The 23,784-nt window shown below is 30.7% G+C and overlaps 1 protein-coding gene across 1 annotated transcript in view; it reads right to left on the reverse strand.

Annotated features, from left to right (window-relative positions):
* Positions 1 to 23,784, reverse strand: part of LOC119616449 — a gene marked incomplete at its 5' end in the record, with an annotated part of 85,679 nt that overhangs the window by 51,600 nt on the left and 10,295 nt on the right. Inside the window, 2 exons of the mRNA XM_037972795.1 lie at positions 2,037 to 2,253; positions 4,145 to 4,418. Coding sequence (XP_037828723.1) covers positions 2,037 to 2,253; positions 4,145 to 4,418 — 491 coding nt within the window. The remainder of the gene's footprint in view (positions 1 to 2,036; positions 2,254 to 4,144; positions 4,419 to 23,784) is intronic.

Genomic DNA, 23,784 nt, shown 5'->3' on the forward strand with positions numbered 1-23,784 from the left:
TAATAAATTGGCGGCACCTTCCATATTAATTAAAGACAAAAATTCGTTTATCTGGAAAACTACGGGAACTAAATTCTTCAAATTTCGCACGAAGAACTTAAATATTCATCTGAACATTTTGTAGGAAAAAAAGCGGACTTTCATCTGCGGGGTCTTGAAGCCCCCACATGAATCAAATAGAAAAATTCGTATATCTGAGAAACTATTAGAGCTAGAATCTTCAAATTTTACATGGGGAACTTTGAAATTCATGTGAACATTTAGAGCATAACGGGCGGACTTTGAATGAGTGGCTTGGCACAACATATATGAATTAAATACAAAATTTCGTGCATCTTAGAAACTCTTATATCATTCAAATTTTTATAGATAGATAGAAATTGGCGATAGATAGAAACTGGCGAACTTGCAATAATTTGCATGACATATTTCATATGTAACATACATATAATAAATCTGGTATTTATTTATGCATATTTTAGGGTAGCAAAGCACACTGGGTATAGCTAGTACTTTACATAAAAACGTTTACTTGATAATTGATTCTGTAAAAACTTAACATAGGACAAAGTATTTTAAAAAGTATTATGATGTCTGCAATGTCTCTTTAAATACCTCTTAAAATATTGATTAATTCTTAATATTGAAAAAAACTTTGTTTAATGCTTCATTCTTAAAACGACATGGCTACATATCAAATTGTGTCTCTCCAAATGTAATTTCTTTGTAACACAATTAAAAACTTACCGTTTAATGTGTCGACAAGGCGCTTTAGAAATACGCAGTTTTAGGAATTAACATTAAAACTATTGATCAAGGAGTACGTTAATTAAAACAAGTGAGATTTCTATCTTTGGCTGTGTCGAATCTTATTACCCTTTAAAAAAATCAAAAAATACCAGTCGTAAACGAAAATGACCCGAAATTCTCCTGTTATATGTTCTCATTTTTTCCGTGGTCTACATGCATAATTTCATATTTCTAGGTCAATATTATAGAAAATTCAAAAAGTACCTTTTTGAAGAAAGAAAAAGGTCTCACTTAGTCCGGGCTCTACATACTTAATTTCTAGGTTCAATATTATAGAAATTTTAAAAAAGTACCTTTTGGAGAACGAAAAAGTACCAAAAAGTCCCATTTTATAGGTTCTCACTTAATCCGGGATCCGCATACTTAATTTCATGTTTCTTGGATTAGTTTTATAGAAAATTCAAAAAGTTCCTTTTGAAGAACGAAAAAGTACCAAAAGGTCCCCTTCTGTAGGTTCTTAAATAATTCGCGCTCAACATGCTTAATTTCGTATTTCTAGGTTGAATATTGTAAAAAATTCAAGTTCTGACAGAATTGTTGAAGATTTGGACCCCAAAGATATCTGGGGTCTTCAGAAAATTTATTTCAACAAAGATACAGACAGTCAAATGGACGGGCAGACATAGCTTAAACGATTCCGCTATATACAAGGACTCGGAATATATATACATTATAGGGTCGAAAACTATATTATAGAAATTACAAGTGGAATGACAAACTTATATATCTTTCTCTTGAAGGTGCTTCAGTAACATTCGAAGAGTATTTAATATAAATATTGTAAAAACGCTTGTTTCCTACTTACCCCCTTATTCACAAACAACATTTTTATTTTATAAAAGGTATATAAAACAACATTTCCATACAAAATCTAATTTATAAACTGTTTATAAAATAAACATTTTGTTTGTGAATAAGGGGGTTAGTATATAAGCAACAAATTATTAAATAATATCTGCATTATAATTTAAAATTTGTAAGCCGGCTGAAGAAATCAACATTCATACAATTTAAGTTTGTTTTTCATAAAAATTACAAATATACAAATATATTCTTCAATGATACATACAACATTCATAGTATGAATGTATCATTTCGCTTAACTGTAATTTATGATTAAAATTTACAGCAATTCGATTTCGATTCGTTCATAAGTATATAATTTTGTACGAGCAAATATATTGATTGGCTGACTGAAATGATGGTTGTCTGATTGCCTCACTCACCTGTGTTTCTTCATGCTGTCCATATGTTTTTTAACCGTATTGTCCATGTGTTGCTTATTATTGTCGTAATTGTGCTGTAGTTCATAATCATCAAATTCGATATCGTGTATAATGGCCAAATGACCGAAGGGATTGTTGTAGGGAAGTGCGGTATGGCGATGTCCGTCGCCATGATGACCATGGTGTCCGCCTTTATGTTGTGTAACCGAATAATCTTCTGTGGCAAAAAAGGAAGAAAGTAAAGAAAATGCGAAAAATAAGTCTATTTATAAAAGGTTTTTCTTTAATTAAATTGTATAAATTGTACTGCTACTACATTGCTTCTACCTTTCCCATGAATTTTACGTATTTACTATTAATGTTTTTAACCAGAATGACGGACTATGTTTCCTGTAACATGGCTAAAAGTAAATACAAGTAAATTTCCTTAGTAGATGTACATACATATGTATGTATGTACGTTTCAGTTGTATGCGGGTTAAGTTTTATTAAATTTAATTTGTTTATTTTTCTTTAAGGTCAAAAGCGCAAAGTAGAACATTTTATTTTACTAACAGTTTACTATACTTTAGTCTTATAAATATAAAGTTAAATTGAATTATTTTTTTCATTTAATTTCTTTTAACAAAGAAGGATATTGAATAAAAAGAAAAGACAAAGGAATAGAAAATTAAATGAAATATATTACGTTGCACTTGTTTAAGCTTATGTTTGATATAGAAATGATTGTCCTTATTAGTATTTTGTTGTATTTAACTTAAAGGGTTTCCAAGTTGTGGTGGCATTGCCTGATCACTATTCGATTCGATTGTCCCTGAACTGCATAAAGAAAATGTGCATAAAGTTTTCTATTTCATTGTCTTTTTCCATTCACCATAGTGCCGCATTGCGCTGACAACTTTAGCAGTTTGTTTTTTCTTTTTTTTTCAGTAGTACGATGAGAATAGAAAAAACTAAACGTTTTAATAGAATATTTATTCAACAATTGAAAAATACATTGAAATTGTACCTACTTACAAGAAAAGGTATGCTAAGAGTTGAAAGTGATTACAGAAAATTTTATATTATTAATATTCAGATTGTTCCATATTCTTGACTATACATTTTTGAATATCTCGACTATACCGAGAGACTATAACTGCTCTATGGTTATGTTCATAAACTGTTTTATATTTTCGACTGTAATATGCTCTATCGTCCTCAATGTAGACTTTTCTATAATGTCGAGTCTTTAGTATCAACATATATGTAGCTTCTATAGTTTCTTTTACTACTCTAGACTGTACTGTAATCAAGACGTCTCGATTATTACTACTCCACTATAATATGATCTATAGTCTCTACTTTAGCGCGGCCAACAGTAGAAACTATAGAACCGTATAAAGTCGAGACTATAAAATTGTTTATGTTGAGGCTAAAGAATAGTCTATATTCATAGTCTAAGTCGAAACCATAGGCAGGCCTATTTCGACATTGACTTTATGTTTACATCCATATATGTATGTATGTAATTGTTTATTATTTATTATACTTTTATTTTAACTGTGAAAACTGTAATTAGAAAATGTTTGTTGGCATACTTCTCCTCCTACAACTTATGAACATGCTGGCTGCAACTTGATTGTTGAAGACAACATTTACAGAAAATTATAATAAAAGAAAATAAAATATATATTTTTTTATTTTCCAGACATATCTGCAATTTTATTTAAAAGGAAAAAAGAAAACTTTTAGGATTATAAGACTTTTCTTCTTAGTATTGTAAGTCTTCTTTTTATTTTATACTCAAACAGTATATTCGAAAGCTTAACTAAGTTGTACATTTTCCTGTTCACTTAAATTTATGATTTTAGTTATATTTGTTTAAAAGATAGAAGGCTAAAAATCCTAATTTTTATAATATAATTCAGATTCAATAAAACTGGTATTTCGCTTAATTTTAAGATCAACCTTTATTTATTTTCGCTATATTTTCTCTAGCATATATATAAATAAATTTTTCGATACAATTCTGCATTTTGATTTTTCTTGGAAAATTAACGGAAATAAAATTCTTTGCAATATATAACGGAAATTTTTTTCCATAAATTTTTGTTGGAAGTACTTACCCCATCCACGGCCAGTTCGTAAACTTTTATCCCATCGATCGGGTATCATTGGTATGTGATATTGTGGCTGATAAATGCTATATTGCTGCTGGGTATACGTGTGTGGTTGCTGTTGGGATTCATGATATTGCTGTTGAATAGTTTGTTTTTGTAGCTTCTTTTGTTTCGCCTGGACTATGTTATATTCCTCCTGCTCGTGTGGCTGTGGTGGTTTACGATGATTTTTGCCACTGATTGAATAAACATGATGGGTGCGTATGTGTTTCTCATCAACCTTTGAAAAAAAAATAGAAAAGGTCAATTGTATGCATAGAATTGTAATGAAAAGGATGGAAGTGGAGTTGAGTTTAAAATTAAATTGTATATATTTATGTGTGAGATTTTATGTATTTTTTCAGTGATTTTTTACCTAAATTCAAATTTGTTGTAATTATATTTATGTGAAAGAGCCTAAGAAATAGAACCTAAACAGGAAAAATTTAAATATTTCTTAATAATATAAAGACTTTATGACCATAAATGGTAGAAACAGTAAAAAGTTTTGAATCAAAATTTATAAATAATCTAATAAAATTTTTCATTTTACTGTTACTGTAAAAAAAATATATAAATAAAATTAAAACAAATTACCACTATTTAATTATACTTTTAGTACTTGTGTAATAATGATAATTATAATAACATAGCATTTTGTAATATGGCTTTAACACACACTCGTAATTAGGACTTGGAATTAAATAAAATGAAAAATATGTATAAAGATATATAAATATAAATATAATCACTAACAACAGCAACAAAAATGGGAATGTTAACAAAACACTAGCAACAACATTTATTATTCACAGTGGTTGGTTGCATTAACAGAGTTTTAAAGTTTAAATTGTATTGAGCCTTTGGGAAACATACTACAAATGAGCACAGTCAGATACATTATGTAAATACATTGTACAACACTCAAAATTACTAAGTAACAAATGTATTAGTTTATCACTATGATTTCATTGCCAGCACTCTTACAAGGATTTTTTTATATTTCTTGGTTTAGTAACCCTTATTCTGATTGCTAGTATGGTAGTGATATCAGTCAGCGACTTGTGGGTTAGATTACCGCCAGGTTGTAATATTAAATCAGGATTTTATATCACATATTATTTTCAGTCCGATTTTTAATGAGACACTAAAATGTTTAGGAAAATATTAGTTTAAAGTATTTTTCTGAAGGGGACTTTATATAGGGGCTAGGGCGAAATGTGGTCCGATTTTCATGAATTCTAACAAACATGGTAGTTCAACACGATTGCTACTTAATAAACTTATTAATTTGTGCTAATACGATGTCCCGAGAGGAGATTTGAATTTCTTAAGAATCTTCGAGTCAAGTCGCGTGTGATTTGGGAGTGGAATTTGAAAGATTTTTTTTTTTTTGTTCCAATTTGACTCAATTCAGTCAACAGCATCACATAATATGTAATTTTTATTATTTGAAATATATAAGAGGTGGGTGTGTCACAGACCCAATTTCCATAAAGCTTTGTATTTTTATACCCACCATGTAATTCGACAAACATAAGTTTTATGCGAGACAAAATCTCCCTACCAATTTTTTTTGAGGATCGACACATAAACTACCCCCATGTAAGGTCCCCTTCAGAAAATTATTTTAATGCTCACTACTGGCTAAAAAATACGAGTGTAGCGTTGAAAAGGAAGTTTCTTACGACTTTTATGGGAATCATCCCATAATTGACCCTACCCCACACATAAGGTCCACTTCAGAAAATTTCTTTAACGCTCATTAATGGCTTAAAAATACTCGTATAGCTATTAAATTCGACACAAGGAAGTTTCTTGAGAGCCAGAATCTCTCTACCACATTTTATGCGGATCGATCCATAATTGACCCTACCCCCCATATATGGTCGCCTTCAGAAAATTACTTTAAAGCCCATTACTGCTCAAAAATGCGAGTAAAGCGGTGAAATTCGACATTAACACGTTTTACGCAAGCCAAAAACTCTCTATCAAATTTTATGAGGATCAGTTCATAATTAACCCTACCTATAAGTCCCCCTTCAGAAAATGATTTTAACACTCATTACTGGCATAACAATACCAGTAATTCGACATAAAGAAGTTTTATGGGAACTGACTTTGATGAAGATGGAACGATAACTGATCCTACTCCCCATTTCAGAACCACTTCAGAAAATTACTTTAACTCTCATTAGTTACTTAAAAATATGACTTAGGTAATGTAATTCGAAATAAAAAACTTCTTTACGAAACATAATTTAGGTACAAAAGTTTACGAAGATCGTTCTAACATGGTCGACTTCAGAAAATGACTTTAACGTTCAATAATGACTCAAAAGTTGGTACAAATTACGATCATTTTCAAGGAACTGATATTTTTCATCTGAATTTGATGAGTATTGGTCGATAACTGATCCAACCCCCCATTATCGTTTTCTTTTAGAAAATTACTTTAAACCTCATAACTAAATTAAAGATACGAGTAGTGCGTACAAAAACAGTTTATGGTTATAAAATTTGGACAAAATCAATTTGTTTTTAAAAATTAATATTTTTATTTGAAACAGCACGTTGAAACATACTTAAAGGTTCTCTTCCAAATGAATATCGATAATAAACAGTGGGTAAAACCACGAAGATCCCATGGGGTGACCCTGATGAGAGCAAAACGAAAAATCTCCTCAAAATGAGCAAGTCTGAAGTTAGTATGATGGTACGTATTCTGAGTAGACACACAGGATTACGAGCACATGTAGAGCATGTAGAGAGGACAGTGAAACTCTTGAACACTTTCTTTGCCACTGCCAGTCATTCGTTTATTCCGGAAATAACATTCCTGACTAACACTGATTGGAAGATTCTTAGAAATTACGTTCAGGAAACTGAGTTTCTGAGCACCGAAAAATAATTCATTCAGTGAACTTTTTTTTTCATGATAATGAGCGCACAACAGGCCCGGTAGTGGCATAGGTGTATTTTTTCTGATTTGATGTAGTATACATCCTCCTATCAACCTAACCTATATTAAATCAAAAGATTGTGCGACGTATGTACATGTGTTGCAAATGTCATACAATTGCAAATATTTACACACACACATAATAAAGTTGTTTAAATGGTAAAGTATCACAAGTGCATTGTTTACCTTTTGTGAAAGTGATATTAAAAACTGAAGAAGTTTTTTAACACTATTAAAGTGGGTGTAGGGTACAGAGGAAATAACTATCCGAACTCCTTTGGAAAATTTTTGCTAGAACCAATAGGTTAAAAGTCTCATCGCATTTGAATAGAACCCTGTATGACCAAAATGTCCAACTTTGACCCCATCTAAGTCCGGCAGTTCTTGACCGATATAGCTGTACTATCCAATAGTGCTAACCTTGGTGCAAATTTTGTCAAAATCGATTTTTTGAGTTGGGTCACTTGACATGAAATTCCCCATATGTTCATATATGCTTGTGACGTCAAAAAACATATATAACCCACAGAGTCTAGACGAAGGTGTTTTTTCGATATACAAAGTAGGGGTCGGTAACAATATTAATTTAACATTTTTATGATTTTTTCTAAAGCATAAAAAGAGACATTAGTGTGACAATAAAAATCAGCCTGAACTTTTCCAAATACAGTAGGACCTTGATTATCCGTAATTCGATTATCCGGGATGGAAAAAGAAATTTTTTTGTATCGACTTAATTTTATTTTGAATTGACTTAAATTTGCTTGCATCGATTAACCGTGATTACCTCTATTATCCGTGATTATTAGCAAATTTTTTTCTATTATTTTTGAACAAATAAGTGAAAAAGGGGAATTCCCTATTTAGTATACGATGAGTTAGAAGCATACATTTAAACCTGTTTAGTATAATTCAGAAATTTGAGAAGTGCGGTTTGTTAGAGTTTATTTTTACAATGTCATCTTTATCAGTGGAAAAAAGAAAAAGAAAAGTCTTAAATACTGAAGACAAACTTAATGTAATTAATGATCATTTAAAAAACAATGTTAGTGTTAAAATTCTCTCACAAAAATACGGAGTGGGGATACAAACAGTTTATGACATTTTAAAAAATAAGGAAAGACTTTTAAAATTTTGTTCAGAAAGTGATTCTGTAATTGGTTTTCGAAACCGAAAAGCTTTAAAGTCTGCTGAAGAACCAAAAGTTGATTTCGCAGTTTATGAATGGTTCCGACAAGAGCGATTTAAAGGGACTCCAATTTCTGGGCTAATGGTGAAGGAAAAAGCTAAAATATTCCACTAAAAATTAGAAACAAATTCAGAGTGTCAATATTCTAACGGTTGGTTGCAGAATTTTAAAAAGCGACATGGAATACATAAACTTCGTGCTGAAGGAGAAAAATCTTCAGCAGATTATATTGCTGCCATAACGTTCGTGGAAAAATTAAATGAATACATATTAACGGAAAAACTTACCAATGAACAAATTTATAACGGAGATGAGACAGGCCTTTTTTGGAAGTGTTTACCTGAAAGCAGTTTGGCTTGCCATAATGAAAATTTCATAGATGGTCATAAGGTTTCAAAAGAGAGAGTAACCACATTACTTTGTGCTAATGCTGCCGGTACACACAAGTGCAAAGTGTTAGTCCAAGAGCATTAAAAAATGTTAAAGATCTTCCCGTTATTTATAAGGCAAATGCAAAAGCTTGGGTAACACAACAAATATTTTTAGAATGGTTTAAGAATAATTTTGTACCAGAAGTGAGAGAGCATTTTAAAAAAATCGGTCTAAAAGATGATAGTAAAATACTTCTGCTATTGGACAATTGCCCAGCACATCCAGACGCAAAGGATTTCAATGCTAAAAATGTTATTGTAAAATATTTTCCACCGAATTGTACGTCTTTGATCCAACCGATGGATCAGGGTGCAATATGGAGCTTTAAATGCCACTACCGAAAAACTATAGTACAAAAACTAGTCACAACAAGCGATAGAGAAGAATTTAAGAAGACATTCAACATCAAAAAAGCACTGTGGTCAATTGATAATACTTGGAACGCTGTTACTTCTGCAGTTTTAAAAAATGTGTGGAATAACTTGTTCTGCCCCGAAAATGAAGGTGTGTCCGAGGTTTAATAAAATCTATTTGTTTAAAATTTTATTATTTTTTATTACAGACCCGGAATTAATGGAGACACTCCAGTCAAATAACGTAAGTCAAATAACAAATATTACATACGATTTTACTACTGAGGATATAGAAACATGGCTCAGCTGTGATGAAAATGATTCTCCATTTGCTGTTCTATCCGATGAAGAAATTATACGCATGATAAATTCCTCTGATGAACCTGAGCAAGAAAATAGGTTGGAAGAATCTGATGATGATATAATTGTTTCAAAAATTGCTTTAAAAGAAGCAATTAATGCAGCCAGTACATTGCTAGATTTCTTGGAGAGCCCTGGATGTTCTGGAATTACAGAAAATCTTGTAAACGAAAATACAAAATTGAAAAAGAAGAGACAAACAACATTACATGATTATTTTTAGAAATTATATAACATGAAATCCTTATCTACTGTTCACTGTTTTTTGACAAAATTATTTTTTATTTATATTTTTGAAACATTTTTTATTTTATTTTTGAAACATGTACATATGTATATAAAATCCTTGAATTATTTAGTTTTTATACAAATATGTACATATTAATTTATTAATTAATAAAAATATCTATTAAAAACCTATACAAAATTGGAACTCAATTAACCGGGAAAATCGATTATACAGAATGCTTCCGGTCCCGACCATCACGGAAAATCGAGGTCCCACTGTACTAAAATTTTCATAAAATTTTTTCCAAAAATCTTTGAGTTTGAATCACAGGATGTAGTTACCTTAGTCACTTTGTTTAATACTAAAAAAGTGATTTTTTTCTTGTAAATACCCACTTTTACTAACTTAGAGTTTACTGATTTTGTCAAATTCACAGCGTGTGAGTTTTTGAACTTGTAGAAAAAATTTGAAAAAAATCTCAAACATCTCACTGTCACCCTAACGCACACATTTACTTACGTAAATATGAGAATGGGTAATTGTATATTCTTTTTTACAAAAAAATATAATATAGTGGGCGTGAAATGCTTGACACTGTTTCATTAATATTATTATAGTTTTCTTGTTTTAAAAGTTATTTTTAATTCGCTTGTTTGTTTTTTCCACTATTATTAATATATGATTACTATATGTATACATATGAACGTGCACGTATGCATTTTATCCTTATTTTATGTTTGATATGGGATTTAATATCAATGTAACGTTGTTATTACATATGTATGTATATCAATGGTGCCCAAAATCACTATTCCCTATCACGCGAGATAGGGCAAGAATATTCTGCTGACGTTGCGTTGACTCACCTACACTATAAGCTTACTTGTGTATTTTCTTATTTGAGCATGTGTTAGTTGATTATCTCTCAACTTGCAAAACAAAATCAACTCAGTTGCTGATCAGCATTTGTCGAACTAAGATCTGTACGCAACTTTTTTAAAATCCATACAGAAATACAACAACAAAACTGTGAGAAAGCCAAATTTATGTAGGTGAATGAGAGAGCACAGCTGATAGTTTTTTATATATGAACTTTAATGTACGCTGTCTGTCAAAATCCATAATATCAATTTGACAATTAGAATAACTTTTTAGTTTGCAGTCATTTTATTAGTACAGTTTTATTTTGGGTTACATTTTGTTCTCTGCTGCTTTACCAATACAAATTAATGTGTAACAGTATGTGTATGGGCAACACTGATGTATATACATACATTCAAACATATACACACACTATTTGCAATATGTAAACATTTCTGCATATGTTGTATGTCCCAGCAATGTTATTAGAATCAATTTATACCTAAAATGGCTTACTAACAAATGTTTGACGCAGAGAGGAAATAACTAATCACCTTACTGTCCATAGGTAATCAAGAGCGAGACAGTTGTAAATTTTTATTAGAATCAATTTATACCTAAAATGGCTTACTACTTACATGTTTGACGCAGAGAGGAAATCACTAATCACCTTACTGTCCCTAGATAATCAAGAGCGAGACAGTTGTAATTTTTCCATTTATTATAAATAACTAATTACAAAACTAGTGATATAACCAGGAGTAATGCGAAATGAAAGGTAAAATTATTATATTATTTAGTTCAGCCCTCCCAAACTGTATGTACAATATGAACATATACATATGTATGTAAATTAAAGCAGTTAAAATAAAGTGAGTAAATACGGTCATAAATACCTCAATTGCATTATATTCACCTACAAACAACAAATATTCACTCACAATTAAATATACATACATATGAGCAAAATCAAAAGTTTTTAAGAATCGATTAAACTGAATTAAAATGCCTCGTATTTGGCTAATCTTTTAAGATAAATAAAAATGTTGATACATTTCCGTATAATTTCCCAAAACACATGTCCAAAATTGCAGACCACTAGTTTGTTATACCACAACTTTATGAACATTTAAAATGTTAAAAATGAAAAAAATGCTTTGAAACTTACCAGAGTTTTTTTTAAATTAATTTCAAAACTGTACTTTCAGTTGATAACTTATAGAGCCATTTTTTATAGACAAAAGTCACAAGACTTTGGACATTTAAAAATTCTTATAATAATTTCATTAATACTTTTTGGCGCAATATGTACGGTTGTAAACAAATGTAACAAAAATTTTGAGTTTTTAAATTTGTTTAGTTTTTATACCCTCCACCACCATCAGTGGTGATTGAGACTATACTTATATATCCGTGTGTAACATCAAGAAATATTCATCTGATACCCAACAAAGTATATATATTCTGGATCCTTATGAAATTCTGAGTCGATTTAGCGATGTCCGTCTGTGCGCCCGTCCGTCTGTCTGTTTGTGCAAAACCTGCTCACGTTAAAAAGAAGCAATAGAAATTCACAAAGTTCACTCAAAACATACTTTATTATCCGGTGCAGTTTGATATTAAAAATCAGCAAAATCGGTTCATGATGTAAAAAGTTATGAGTAAAAATTTCAGACTACCTCCAAATAATAAAGTTTTTTCCCAATTCTTAAGTAGTTTTCTCAGAAACAAAGATATTTTGAAGAATTTTGTCACGCATTATTTTTTTCTGCCAGCGAAACTCATAACAATTGATTCAATATTTCCCATAGCCCCCATACAAAGGTGTATATTCTCGGAAATTAGTTTATCGTTAATAACTACCTCAAATATATCGGTATCAACACATACACATACAAATATAATATGAACAGAAATCATAATACCAACGTAGATCTCAGTCGGACCACAATTGGTCGTAGCCCCCATACATATTTCATTGTGTTTTTACAAATCATTATACAAAATTGTTTCCGGATTGGTCCATAATTGGTAATAGCTCCCATATAAGGCCGACTTCTAAAAATCACTTAGACTTACATATTTCATTATCAAATAAAGCTATCTTGATAAAATTCGACTCAAATATGTTTTGTGTTACATACATATGAATCACTGTACGAAATTTTTCCGGAGAGGCCCGAAATTGGTCATAGCTCCTATATAAAGTTCACTTCCGAAAATAACTTAAACGCACATATTTAATTAATTATAAATCTATTGGAGTAAAATTCGACTTGAATGTTTTTTTTTGCATATAAATCATTATACGAATTTTTTTCCTGATCGGTCCATAATTGGTCACAACTCCCATATAAGGACCATTTCCGAAAATTACTTAAACGCACATTGACAATCAAAGTTATCGGGATAAAATTCGACATAAATGTGTATTTTGTATATATAAAACGTTATACGGAATTTTACTTTTGAAAATAACTAAATACCACTTAAGTCATTCTTAAATGATCTAAGGACAGAGCAAACTTGCCAAGAACAGGCGTATTTTCTAAAAATTTAACATTTTTGAATATGACATTCATAGCTATTAACGAATGCAGTTGTAATATCGAGTAAATTTAATATCATTATAATTAGTGAACCCCGATTCAAATGCGCATAAAAATTTGTAAATGCGAATTTTTATGATAATTTTTAAGTTTTTGCTAAATTTAATTTAAAATTTTGTAAATTTTTTGCAGTAATGGATTCTATTTCTTAACAATTTTTGATTTTGCTCATATACTTATTCCAATATTCAAGCACTTATGTAGTATATACACACATAGATACCACCAAGGTAAATTATAAATCGCATGTTGACCTTAATTAAAAATACATTTCTAAATAAATATTTCATTGTGTATGAATATGTACATATTTGCACAAATAGTAGTAGTAGTAGCAACAGAAGCGAATAACCAAATTGACCACAAATAAACACCGTCACATTTGTGAATGTGTGTACCATTGTATTACTAAAACGGCTATGATCCACCGGATATAGAATTATTTTTAACGGATATATTTTAAACCAATGAATTTATTGACCATGTATTCATTATTCAATGCATACAATTATTATTTATTTACAGCAATTATTTTGTGTATAAAACATTTTTCGATCACTCATCAATAGTTAAAATTCAATCTGTCACATTTTGTTGTATTATGAAAAAAGAGTCTAATAATTTTAATAGACATTTTATGATTGATTTATGCACTGTAAATTGGTGGAAAATGATGATTGAAAAGAAAAATATTTTTATTTATAACTAACCAGTAGTTCGATCGGACAGTCTCGAATTACCTATTTAATCTACCACTTAGGGTTACCCCTAGCCACCGACTGCCCAAGTGACTAGCTATTTGAGCATGTGCTTGTCCTACAAGGAAGTCAATCGTCACGAAGAAACAGACAAAAAGCTTTTTTTTTTTGCTTTTTAAGTGGCTTGCTAACAAAGTGGACACTTAAGTGACTATTATCTTCATCCTTGTTTACAAAGAGTACATCTGTGACGAAAGATCAATAAGAGGTTTCCAGGAGGTTAGACGTTAGTGGAAATCACTGTATTTTTCGGATGCATTGACTCTTTGTCGAACTGCTGGGTATATACTATATATGGCGAAATTAACAATGCGTAAATATATTTTCATGTACACATACATACATACATACATACATACATACATACATACATACATACATACATACATACATACATACATACATACATACATACATACATACATACATACATACATACATACATACATACATACATACATACATACATACATACATACATACATACATACATACATACATACATACATACATACATACATACATACATACATACATACATACATACATACATACATACATACATACATACATACATACATACATACATACATACATACATAGGTATGTTCATCTAACAATACATATAGGGCATTTACTACAAGATTGGCATAACTCATAATTCTGTTTTTTTTTAACAAAGTACTAAAAGAATGCGCCATGCAGTTCTATGAGAAGACGGCAAGAAATATTTGGTAGATGGTACTTTAGGGTATAATTAATGTAATGAATCTATTAAAACTAGATTCATTTTTAAACAAGTTAGTGTGCTACATTCGGATATGTCGAATACGAAATGAATTTTGAAGCGATTTTTAGAAGCGGACTCTGTAAGGGTGCTCCGACAAATTATGGTTCGATAAAGAAAAAAATTTCGCCGAAAAAAATGCAAAAGTCCAAAATATGTATTATACTTAGTTTCAAATGTTGTCCCGATTATTTGTTAATGAATTATGTGCATGTAAGTAATTTTTGGAGGTAAAGAGATTATATGGGAGCTGTGACCAATTATGAGCTGATCCGAAAAAAATTTCGCCAAATAATTTGTAAGCTGCAAAAAGTTATTGTATGTGCGTTTTCTAAAATAGAAGTGTAGGTATGGTCAAATACATATGAGCTTATCTTCATAAAATTAAGTAGGCAAATAAATGTATGTTTTAATAAACCTAAGTTTAATTTCACTGCTATACTGCACAGTGGGGCAGAATGGAAATTTTTTGGAAATAAATCTGGCATTTCTAAACGGCTGATCCGATCGGGATAAAATTTGGCGTGAGCGTAGCCAAGGAGTATTCGAGTTTAAGTTTTGAAGATGAATCCTGCAGATGCCCCAGGGACGGCGCTGTGGCGGCTCAAAGTAGGGTACCTACGACATGTAAAATTTTTAAACTCGTGCCATTTTTTTGTTTTTCACCCAAATACAAAGATTTTTATATTTTGTGAAAGCGCTCGAGAGAGATCTTGAAAAAACATGCTTGGACATACTACTTATCTCTTATAATATCCGAGTTATAGGCATTTAAAAATTTAGTGATACAAAATTTACCATACCTTGGTCCGCCTTTTTTTGAATACCGGGCGTAATTTTGGACCAAATGGACTCAATTTTTTCTTGTTAGTTAGACAACAAAATTTCCAATAATATACAAAAAATTTCAGATCAATATCGTTTACAGATCCAAAAATATACGTTTTTTAATTTAAAAATTCAAAAAATTTTAGATTTTTGGCGTTTTTTTGCCAAAAATGTGTCTTAACTCTTTTATTAATAAAATAAATTTTTTATTAAGAACATATAACAATTTTATAGTTTTCTAAAAGGTATCTTTACGCAGAACGCTTTGGCGTAAAAAACTTGTCCTATTTTTTGAAAATGTTGCCACTGCGTCCTTCCGAATATGACCTATTTTTTATCAAAACTTCAACTTTGGGCGACATGTTCTAAAATCCCAAAGCTGGGATCAGAAAACTGAAAGCAGTTTTGGAAACCTCAATATGTTTTCTATTTACTCCAAAAGTATTTTCCCAGCCCTGAAAGAAATGTGGACCCTATGGGCAAAAAAGTAAAAAATCCCATTTTTGGGATTTTCATTCCTATTTTTGGGAATTGCGGGATGCCCTTTGACCTTTTCAATTTTTTTTTTGCATATTCTTATTTGAAATGACAAATTTAACAAGCGTTGAAAATTTCATTGAGTTTTGTTCATAAATAAAGATTTTGTCATATATTACATATTTGTTTAATTTCTAAAACTATGATTTATATCAACATTTTAATAGGATCGCAGATAGCTACAACAATTTAGTCCATATTTATCCCTTAATATAATTTTTTAGTTAGATATGGAAATTCTCGACCCTTTACAAAAAATTTCAAGCCAATATCTCAATTACATTCAAAAATATGTTCATTTAAACCTGTGTCCTTTAATTTCATCTTTTTCATATTTTAGTATTAAGTATGACAGAACATATTTAAATCTTATCACTTTACCTATTTTCTATTTGTTTGCTTATCCTTATAATTGAAAGGTCCTATTATGCTTAAATTTTCAAAAATTTATAACTATTTTTTACCTAAATTTTTTCGAAAGATCATTTCGTTCTGTTTCGTTTATGATCATGTAGGTAAAAATGTACAGGTAATGATAATTTCGATTCATTCACTAATAAGAAATATCAATGACTGAATTACAGGTTATAGTAATATAGTCCTAAATGTTAATAGGTAGACAATTCGTAATTTTTTACTTTGGAATACCTGTATCGGAAATGACAAGAATTGGTATATAAGTAAACTTCTCAGATTTTAAGTACCATATTTAATAAATCTACAATGAAGATTACATTAAAGTACGAAGAGTTGTGTTCCGTTTTATGGAGTATATCTTCAAAAGGGCCAGAAAGAATTGAAGACATTTCAAATTATATAAAAACTACATATAGTAGAAAAGTAGACAAAACAGGCATATCAAAAATTGAAAACTTTTTAAAACTTTTTGATGTAAAAAGTAAGTCTGTGGATGGAAATCAAAAGAAATTTCGATTAAAATTTTGTAGTTGGATGGAAACTACTACGGAAATCTCAACTTACAACACATCAATAGGAGCGCCTTGCAAGTCATACGAAGACTTATGTTCAAGGTAAAAAAAAAGAGGGTCACACAAAAACTTTTTTCAATCTCAAATGAGGAAATTGCTGATACATTTAACGAAATGCTGAAAAAGGAAAACCAACATATGGATGTCGTACATATTGCAACTATTCTTCCTAATGCATCACCAAAACGACTTAAGCGAATTGTGGAAAGTATACCAACTCCAACATCATAATCAAATTTTACTGAAGAGGAAGCAATAGCGCTTATGTTGGAACTGGGTCTCAGTCGAAATAAGTACCAAATATTAAGAAAAGCTCTGCATGAAAAAGGACACAATATATTACCATCATACAAGGCGATCCAGGAAAAAAAAACAAACTATCCTACTAAATCAACAAAAAATAATGAAGAATTGAAAGAACTGAGAGCTGCGGAAAAAAGCAGAATCCAAGAAGAATTTAAAGTTCAGATGGGATTAAACATCGACAAACCACTTTCAAGTTGCGGTAGTACAAATGACGGTAATACGTCGAGAAGGTTTTTTCGTGATTTTGAAATTACTTCAAAAATAACTGGAATCGACAAGGAGTTGCTTCGAAGAGTTAAAACTATTTTAATGGCACTGAATAGTAAACATAAAATTAATGAAAATCAATTTGGGGAATACACATCTGAAATTTCTAAATTACTTGTATCTCTGTATCCATGGAGGGAACTAACACCAACAGTACACAAAGTATTGTGTCATGGTCAAATAATAATTGAATCGAATATTCTTCCACTTGGAGAGTTAACAGAAGAAGCCCAGGAAGCGAGGAATCGAGACTTTAAGCATGTTCAACTATTCAGCTCAAGAAAATGCTCCAGGCAATCACAGAATGAAGATATTTTTAATAGTTTACTTCTATCTTCTGATCCTGTTCTTTCAACTATGCGAAAAAGATGGATTTGTTATGAAACTCTATCATCTCAAAACAAGGAAGATTTAAAGGACTTATATTACCTTCTGGATATGTATACCGATATGACAGATTATTTTATAGAAAATAAGTAGTGTTAGGAATTAACTATATAAGTAGGTTGTAAGAATTAATTGTATTATGTTTAAGATAAACAGTTCAAATAAAAAAAGCTATTATACTAACTGATGATATTGTATTAAATTGTGTTTTATATTTCGGTGGGCGGGAAAGGTAATTTGTGTGGGGTGATTTAGGTGTTGTTGTGCGTGGCTCATAATAAAATTATAATTTTTTTTATTTAATATACAATATTATAATAAAATAATTAACTAAATAATTTTTAAAAATTGTCCAAATATTTTATTCAACACCAAATGTATGTTCTGTCATACTTAATACTAAAATATGAAAAAGATGAAATTAAAGGACACAGGTTTAAATGAACATATTTTTGAATGTAATTGAGATATTGGCTTGAAATTTTTTGTAAAGGGTCGAGAATTTCCATATCTAACTAAAAAATTATATTAAGGGATAAATATGGACTAAATTGTTGTAGCTATCTGCGATCCTATTAAAATTTTGATATAAATCATAGTTTTAGAAATTAAACAAATATGTAATATATGACAAAATCTTTATTTATGAACAAAACTCAATGAAATTTTCAACGCTTGTTAAATTTGTCATTTCAAATAAGAATATACAAAAAAAAATTGAAAAGGTCAAAGGGCATCCCGCAATTCCCAAAAATAGGAATGAAAATCCCAAAAATGGGATTTTTTATTTTTTTTCCCATAGGGTCCACATTTCTTTCAGGGCTGGGAAAATACTTTTGGAGTAAATAGAAAACATATTGAGGTTTCCAAAACTGCTTTCAGTTTTCTGATCCCAGCTTTGGGATTTTAGAACATGTCGCCCAAAGTTGAAGTTTTGATAAAAAATAGGTCATATTCGGAAGGACGCAGTGGCAACATTTTCAAAAAATAGGACTAGTTTTTTACGCCAAAGCGTTCTGCGTAAAGATACCTTTTAGAAAACTATAAAATTGTTATATGTTCTTAATAAAAATTTTATTTTATTAATAAAAGAGTTAAGACACATTTTTGGCAAAAAAACGCCAAAAATCTAAAAATTTTTGAATTTTTAAATTAAAAAACGTATATTTTTGGATCTGTAAACGATATTGATCTGAAATTTTTTGTATATTATTGTCTAACTAACAAGAAAAAATTGAGTCCATTTGGTCCAAAATTACGCCCGGTATTCAAAAAAAGGCGGACCAAGGTATGGTAAATTTTGTATCACTAAATTTTTAAATGCCTATAACTCGGATATTATAAGAGATAAGTAGTATGTCCAAGCATGATTTTTCAAGATCTCGTCGAGCGCTTTCACAAAATATAAAAATCTTTGTATTTGGGTGAAAAACAAAAAAATGGCACGAGTTTAAAAATTTTACATGTCGTAGGTACCCTACTTTGAGCCGCCACAGCGCCGTCCCTGGGGCATCTGCAGGGTTCATCTTCAAAACTTAAACTCGAATACTCCTTGGCTACGCTCACGCCAAATTTTATCCCGATCGGATCAGCCGTTTAGAAATGCCAGATTTATTTCCAAAAAATTTCCATTCTGCCCCACTGTGATACTGGTATTTTTTTAATAGTTATAGGCGTTAAAGTCATATTCTAAGGGAAGGTAGATTTCATATATCGTCCGAATCTAATAAAATTAGATATGTAGGTAAATTAAGGTTCCAATAAAAATTTCATACGTCGAATTCTGTTGCTCTGCCAAAACTAAATCTTGCCAAATTTCAACATCTATATATATAAAAATGAATGTGTGTTTGTTTGTATGTTTGAACGTTATAGACTACTAAACGGCTGAACCGATTTTCTTGAAATTTTCACAGCATATTCCTGCATGTCTGAAATAGGTAATAGGCTACTTTTTATTTCGAAATTTCAAGTGGGTGATGAGCCACGCCCACATTAAGAAAATATAAAATCTGTATATTTTAGATAATATAACAGTTAGAGTCCTCAAATTTTGTCGGAGCCACTTTAGTGTCAATATGATCATTTAGGACAAAAAGTAGGCGGACTAGCATTAGGGGGCGTGGTACCTCCCATATAAATTAAATACAAAAATTCGTTTATCTGGGAAACTAATAGAACTAAATTCTTAAAATTTAGCACGAAGAACTTTAACATCCATATAAACATTTTGGGTAATAAATTGGCGGACTAGCCATGAGGGGAGCGGCACCTCCCATATTAATTAAATACAAAAATTCGTTTATCTGGGAAACTAATAGAACTAAATTCTTAAAATTTTGCACAAAGAACTTTAACATCAATATAAACATTTTGGGTAAAAAATTGGCGGACTACCCATGAGGAGAGCGGCACCTCCCATATTAATTAAAAACAAAAATTCGTTTATCTGAGAAACTAATAGAACTAAATTCTTAAAATTTTGCACGAAGAACTTTAATATTCATCTGAACATTTTTAAGGAAAAAAGAGCGGACTTTCATCTGGGGGGCTTGGAGCCCCCATATGAATAAAATAGAAAAATTCGTATATCTGAGAAACAATTAGAGCTAGAATCATTAAATTTTACTTGAAGAACTTTGACATTCACCTAAACATTTAGAATATAACGGGCGGACTTCCAATGGGTTACTTGGTACCTCCCATATGAATTAAATACAAAATTTCGTTTAACTGGGAAACTAATAGAACTAGATTCTTCAAATTTTGAACAAATTATTTTAATAATCATCTGAATATTTTGGAGGAAAAAGGGCGGTCTTTCATCCGGGGGGCTTGAAGCCCCCACATGAATTAAATTCGTATATCTGAGAAACTATTAGAGCTAGAATCTTCAAATTTTACATGAAGAACTTTGACATTCATGTGAACATTTAGAGAATAACGGGCGGACTTTCAATGGGGGGCTTGGCACCACATATATGAATTAAATACAAAATTTCGTGCATCTTGTAAACTCTTATATTATTCAAATTTTTTGTAGATAGATAGAAATTGGCGATAGATAGAAACTGGCGAACTTGCAATAATTTGCTTGACATCTTTCATATGTAACATATAATAAATCTGGTATTTATTTATACATATTCCTTTTAGGGTAGCAAAGCACACTGGGTATAGCTAGTTATCTATATATATAAAAATGAATGTGTGTTTGTTTGTATGTTTGTATGTTTGAACGTTATAGACTACTAAACGGCTGAACCGATTTTCTTGAAATTTTCACAGCATATTCCTGCATGTCTGGAATAGGTAATAGGCTACCTTTTATTTCGAAATTTCAAGTGGGCGATGAGCCACGCCCACATTAAGAAAATATAAAATCCGTATATTTTAGATAATATAACAGTTAGAGTCCTCAAATTTTGTCGGAGCCACTTTAGTGTCAATATGATCATTTAGGACAAAAAGTAGGCGGACTAGCATTAGGGGGCGTGGTACCTCCCATATAAATTAAATACAAAAATTCGTTTATCTGGGAAACTAATAGAACTAAATTCTTAAAATTTAGCACGAAGAACTTTAACATCCATATAAACATTTTGGGTAATAAATTGGCGGACTACCCATGAGGGGAGCGGCACCTCCCATATTAATTAAATACAAAAATTCGTTTATCTGGGAAACTAATAGAACTAAATTCTTAAAATTTTGCACAAAGAACTTTAACATCCATATAAACATTTTGGGTAAAAAATTGGCGGACTACCCATGAGGAGAGCGGCACCTCCCATATTAATTAAAAACAAAAATTCGTTTATCTGGGAAACTAATAGAACTAAATTCTTAAAATTTTGCACGAAGAACTTTAATATTCATCTGAACATTTTTAAGGAAAAAAGAGCGGACTTTCATCTGGGGGGCTTAGAGCCCCCATATGAATAAAATAGAAAAATTCGTATATCTGAGAAACAATTAGAGCTAGAATCATTAAATTTTACTTGAAGAACTTTGACATTCACCTGAACATTTAGAATATAACGGGCGGACTTCCAATGGGTTACTTGGTACCTCCCATATGAATTAAATACAAAATTTCGTTTAACTGGGAAACTAATAGAACTAGATTCTTCAAATTTTGAACAAATTATTTTAATAATCATCTGAATATTTTGGAGGAAAAAGGGCGGACTTTGAAGCCCCCACATGAATTAAATTCGTATATCTGAGAAACTATTAGAGCTAGAATCTTAAAATTTTACATGAAGAACTTTGACATTCATGTGAACATTTAGAGAATAACGGGCGGACTTTCAATGGGGGGCTTGGCACCACACATATGAATTAAATACAAAATTTCGTGCATCTTGGAAACTCTTATATTATTCAAATTTTTTGTAGATAGATAGAAATTGGCGATAGATAGAAACTGGCGAACTTGCAATAATTTGCTTGACATCTTTTATATGTAACATATAATAAATCTGGTATTTATTTATACATATTCCTTTTAGGGTAGCAAAGCACACTGGGTATAGCTAGTTGATACATAAGTAACATTTTTATGATAGCTAAAACTATATTTCGGGGACCACTTTTAAATTTTATGAAAATACGTTCATAATAGACCCTACCCGGCATTTATGGTCTTCTGCAGAAAATGACTTTAATGCTCATTACTGGATTAAAAACGCCAGAATAGCAATGAAATTCGACATAAATGGGTTTTATACGAACTAAAATCTCTTTATCAAATTTTTTATTTTTAATTGGGTCATAATTATAAGGTCTTCGTCAGAAAATTAAACCTATCAAATCTTATGAAAATCGGTACATAAGCCGTCTTACAGAAAATCTATATATATAAAAATGAAAGTATACTGCTAAACGGCTGGACCGATTTTCCTGAAATTTTCACGGTTTCTTCCTGAATGTCTGGAAGGAACTATAGGTTACTTTTTATGTTGAAATTTCAAGTCGGCGACGTTCCACGCCCATAGTATATCTGAGATAATATAACAGCTAGAGTCTTCAAATTTTGTCGGAGCAACTTTAATATAAATATATAATTATTTAAGACAAAAAGTGGGCGGAATAGCATTAGGGGGCGTGGCACCTCCCATATAGATTAAATACAAAAATTCGTTTATCTTGGAAACTATTACAGTTAGAATATTAAAAATTTGCACGAGTAACTTTAAAATCCATGTAAACATTTTGGGAAATAAATTGGCGGACTATCCATGAGGGGAGCAGCACCTCCCATATTAATACAATACAAAAATTAGTTTATCTGGGAAAATAATTGAACTAAATTCTTCAAATTTTGCACTAAGAACTTAAATATTCATCTGAACATTTTGGAGAAAACAGAGCGGACTTTCGTCATGGGGGGGGCTTGGAGTCCCCATATAAATTAAATAGAAAAATTCGTATATCTGAGAAACTATTAGAGCTAGAATCTTCAAATTTTAATTGAAGAATTTTGACATTCATGTGAACATTCAGAGAATAATGGGCGGACTTTCAATGGGGATCTTGGCACCTCACATAGGAATTAAATACAAAATTTCGCTTATCAGGGAAACTAATAGAACAAGATTCTTCAAATTTAGCAAGAAGAACTTTTGAGACATATGAACATTTTGATGGAAAAAATGGCGGACTTTCATCTGGGGGTTTTGAGTTCCCATATGAATTAAATAGAAAAATTCGTATATCTGAGAAACTATTAGAGCTAGAGTCTTCAAATT

This window comes from Lucilia sericata, unplaced genomic scaffold (genome assembly GCF_015586225.1).
Source record: "Lucilia sericata isolate MDLA Ls3-8-SP2 unplaced genomic scaffold, ASM1558622v1 Contig000073F_arrow, whole genome shotgun sequence".
NCBI lineage: Eukaryota > Metazoa > Arthropoda > Insecta > Diptera > Calliphoridae > Lucilia > Lucilia sericata.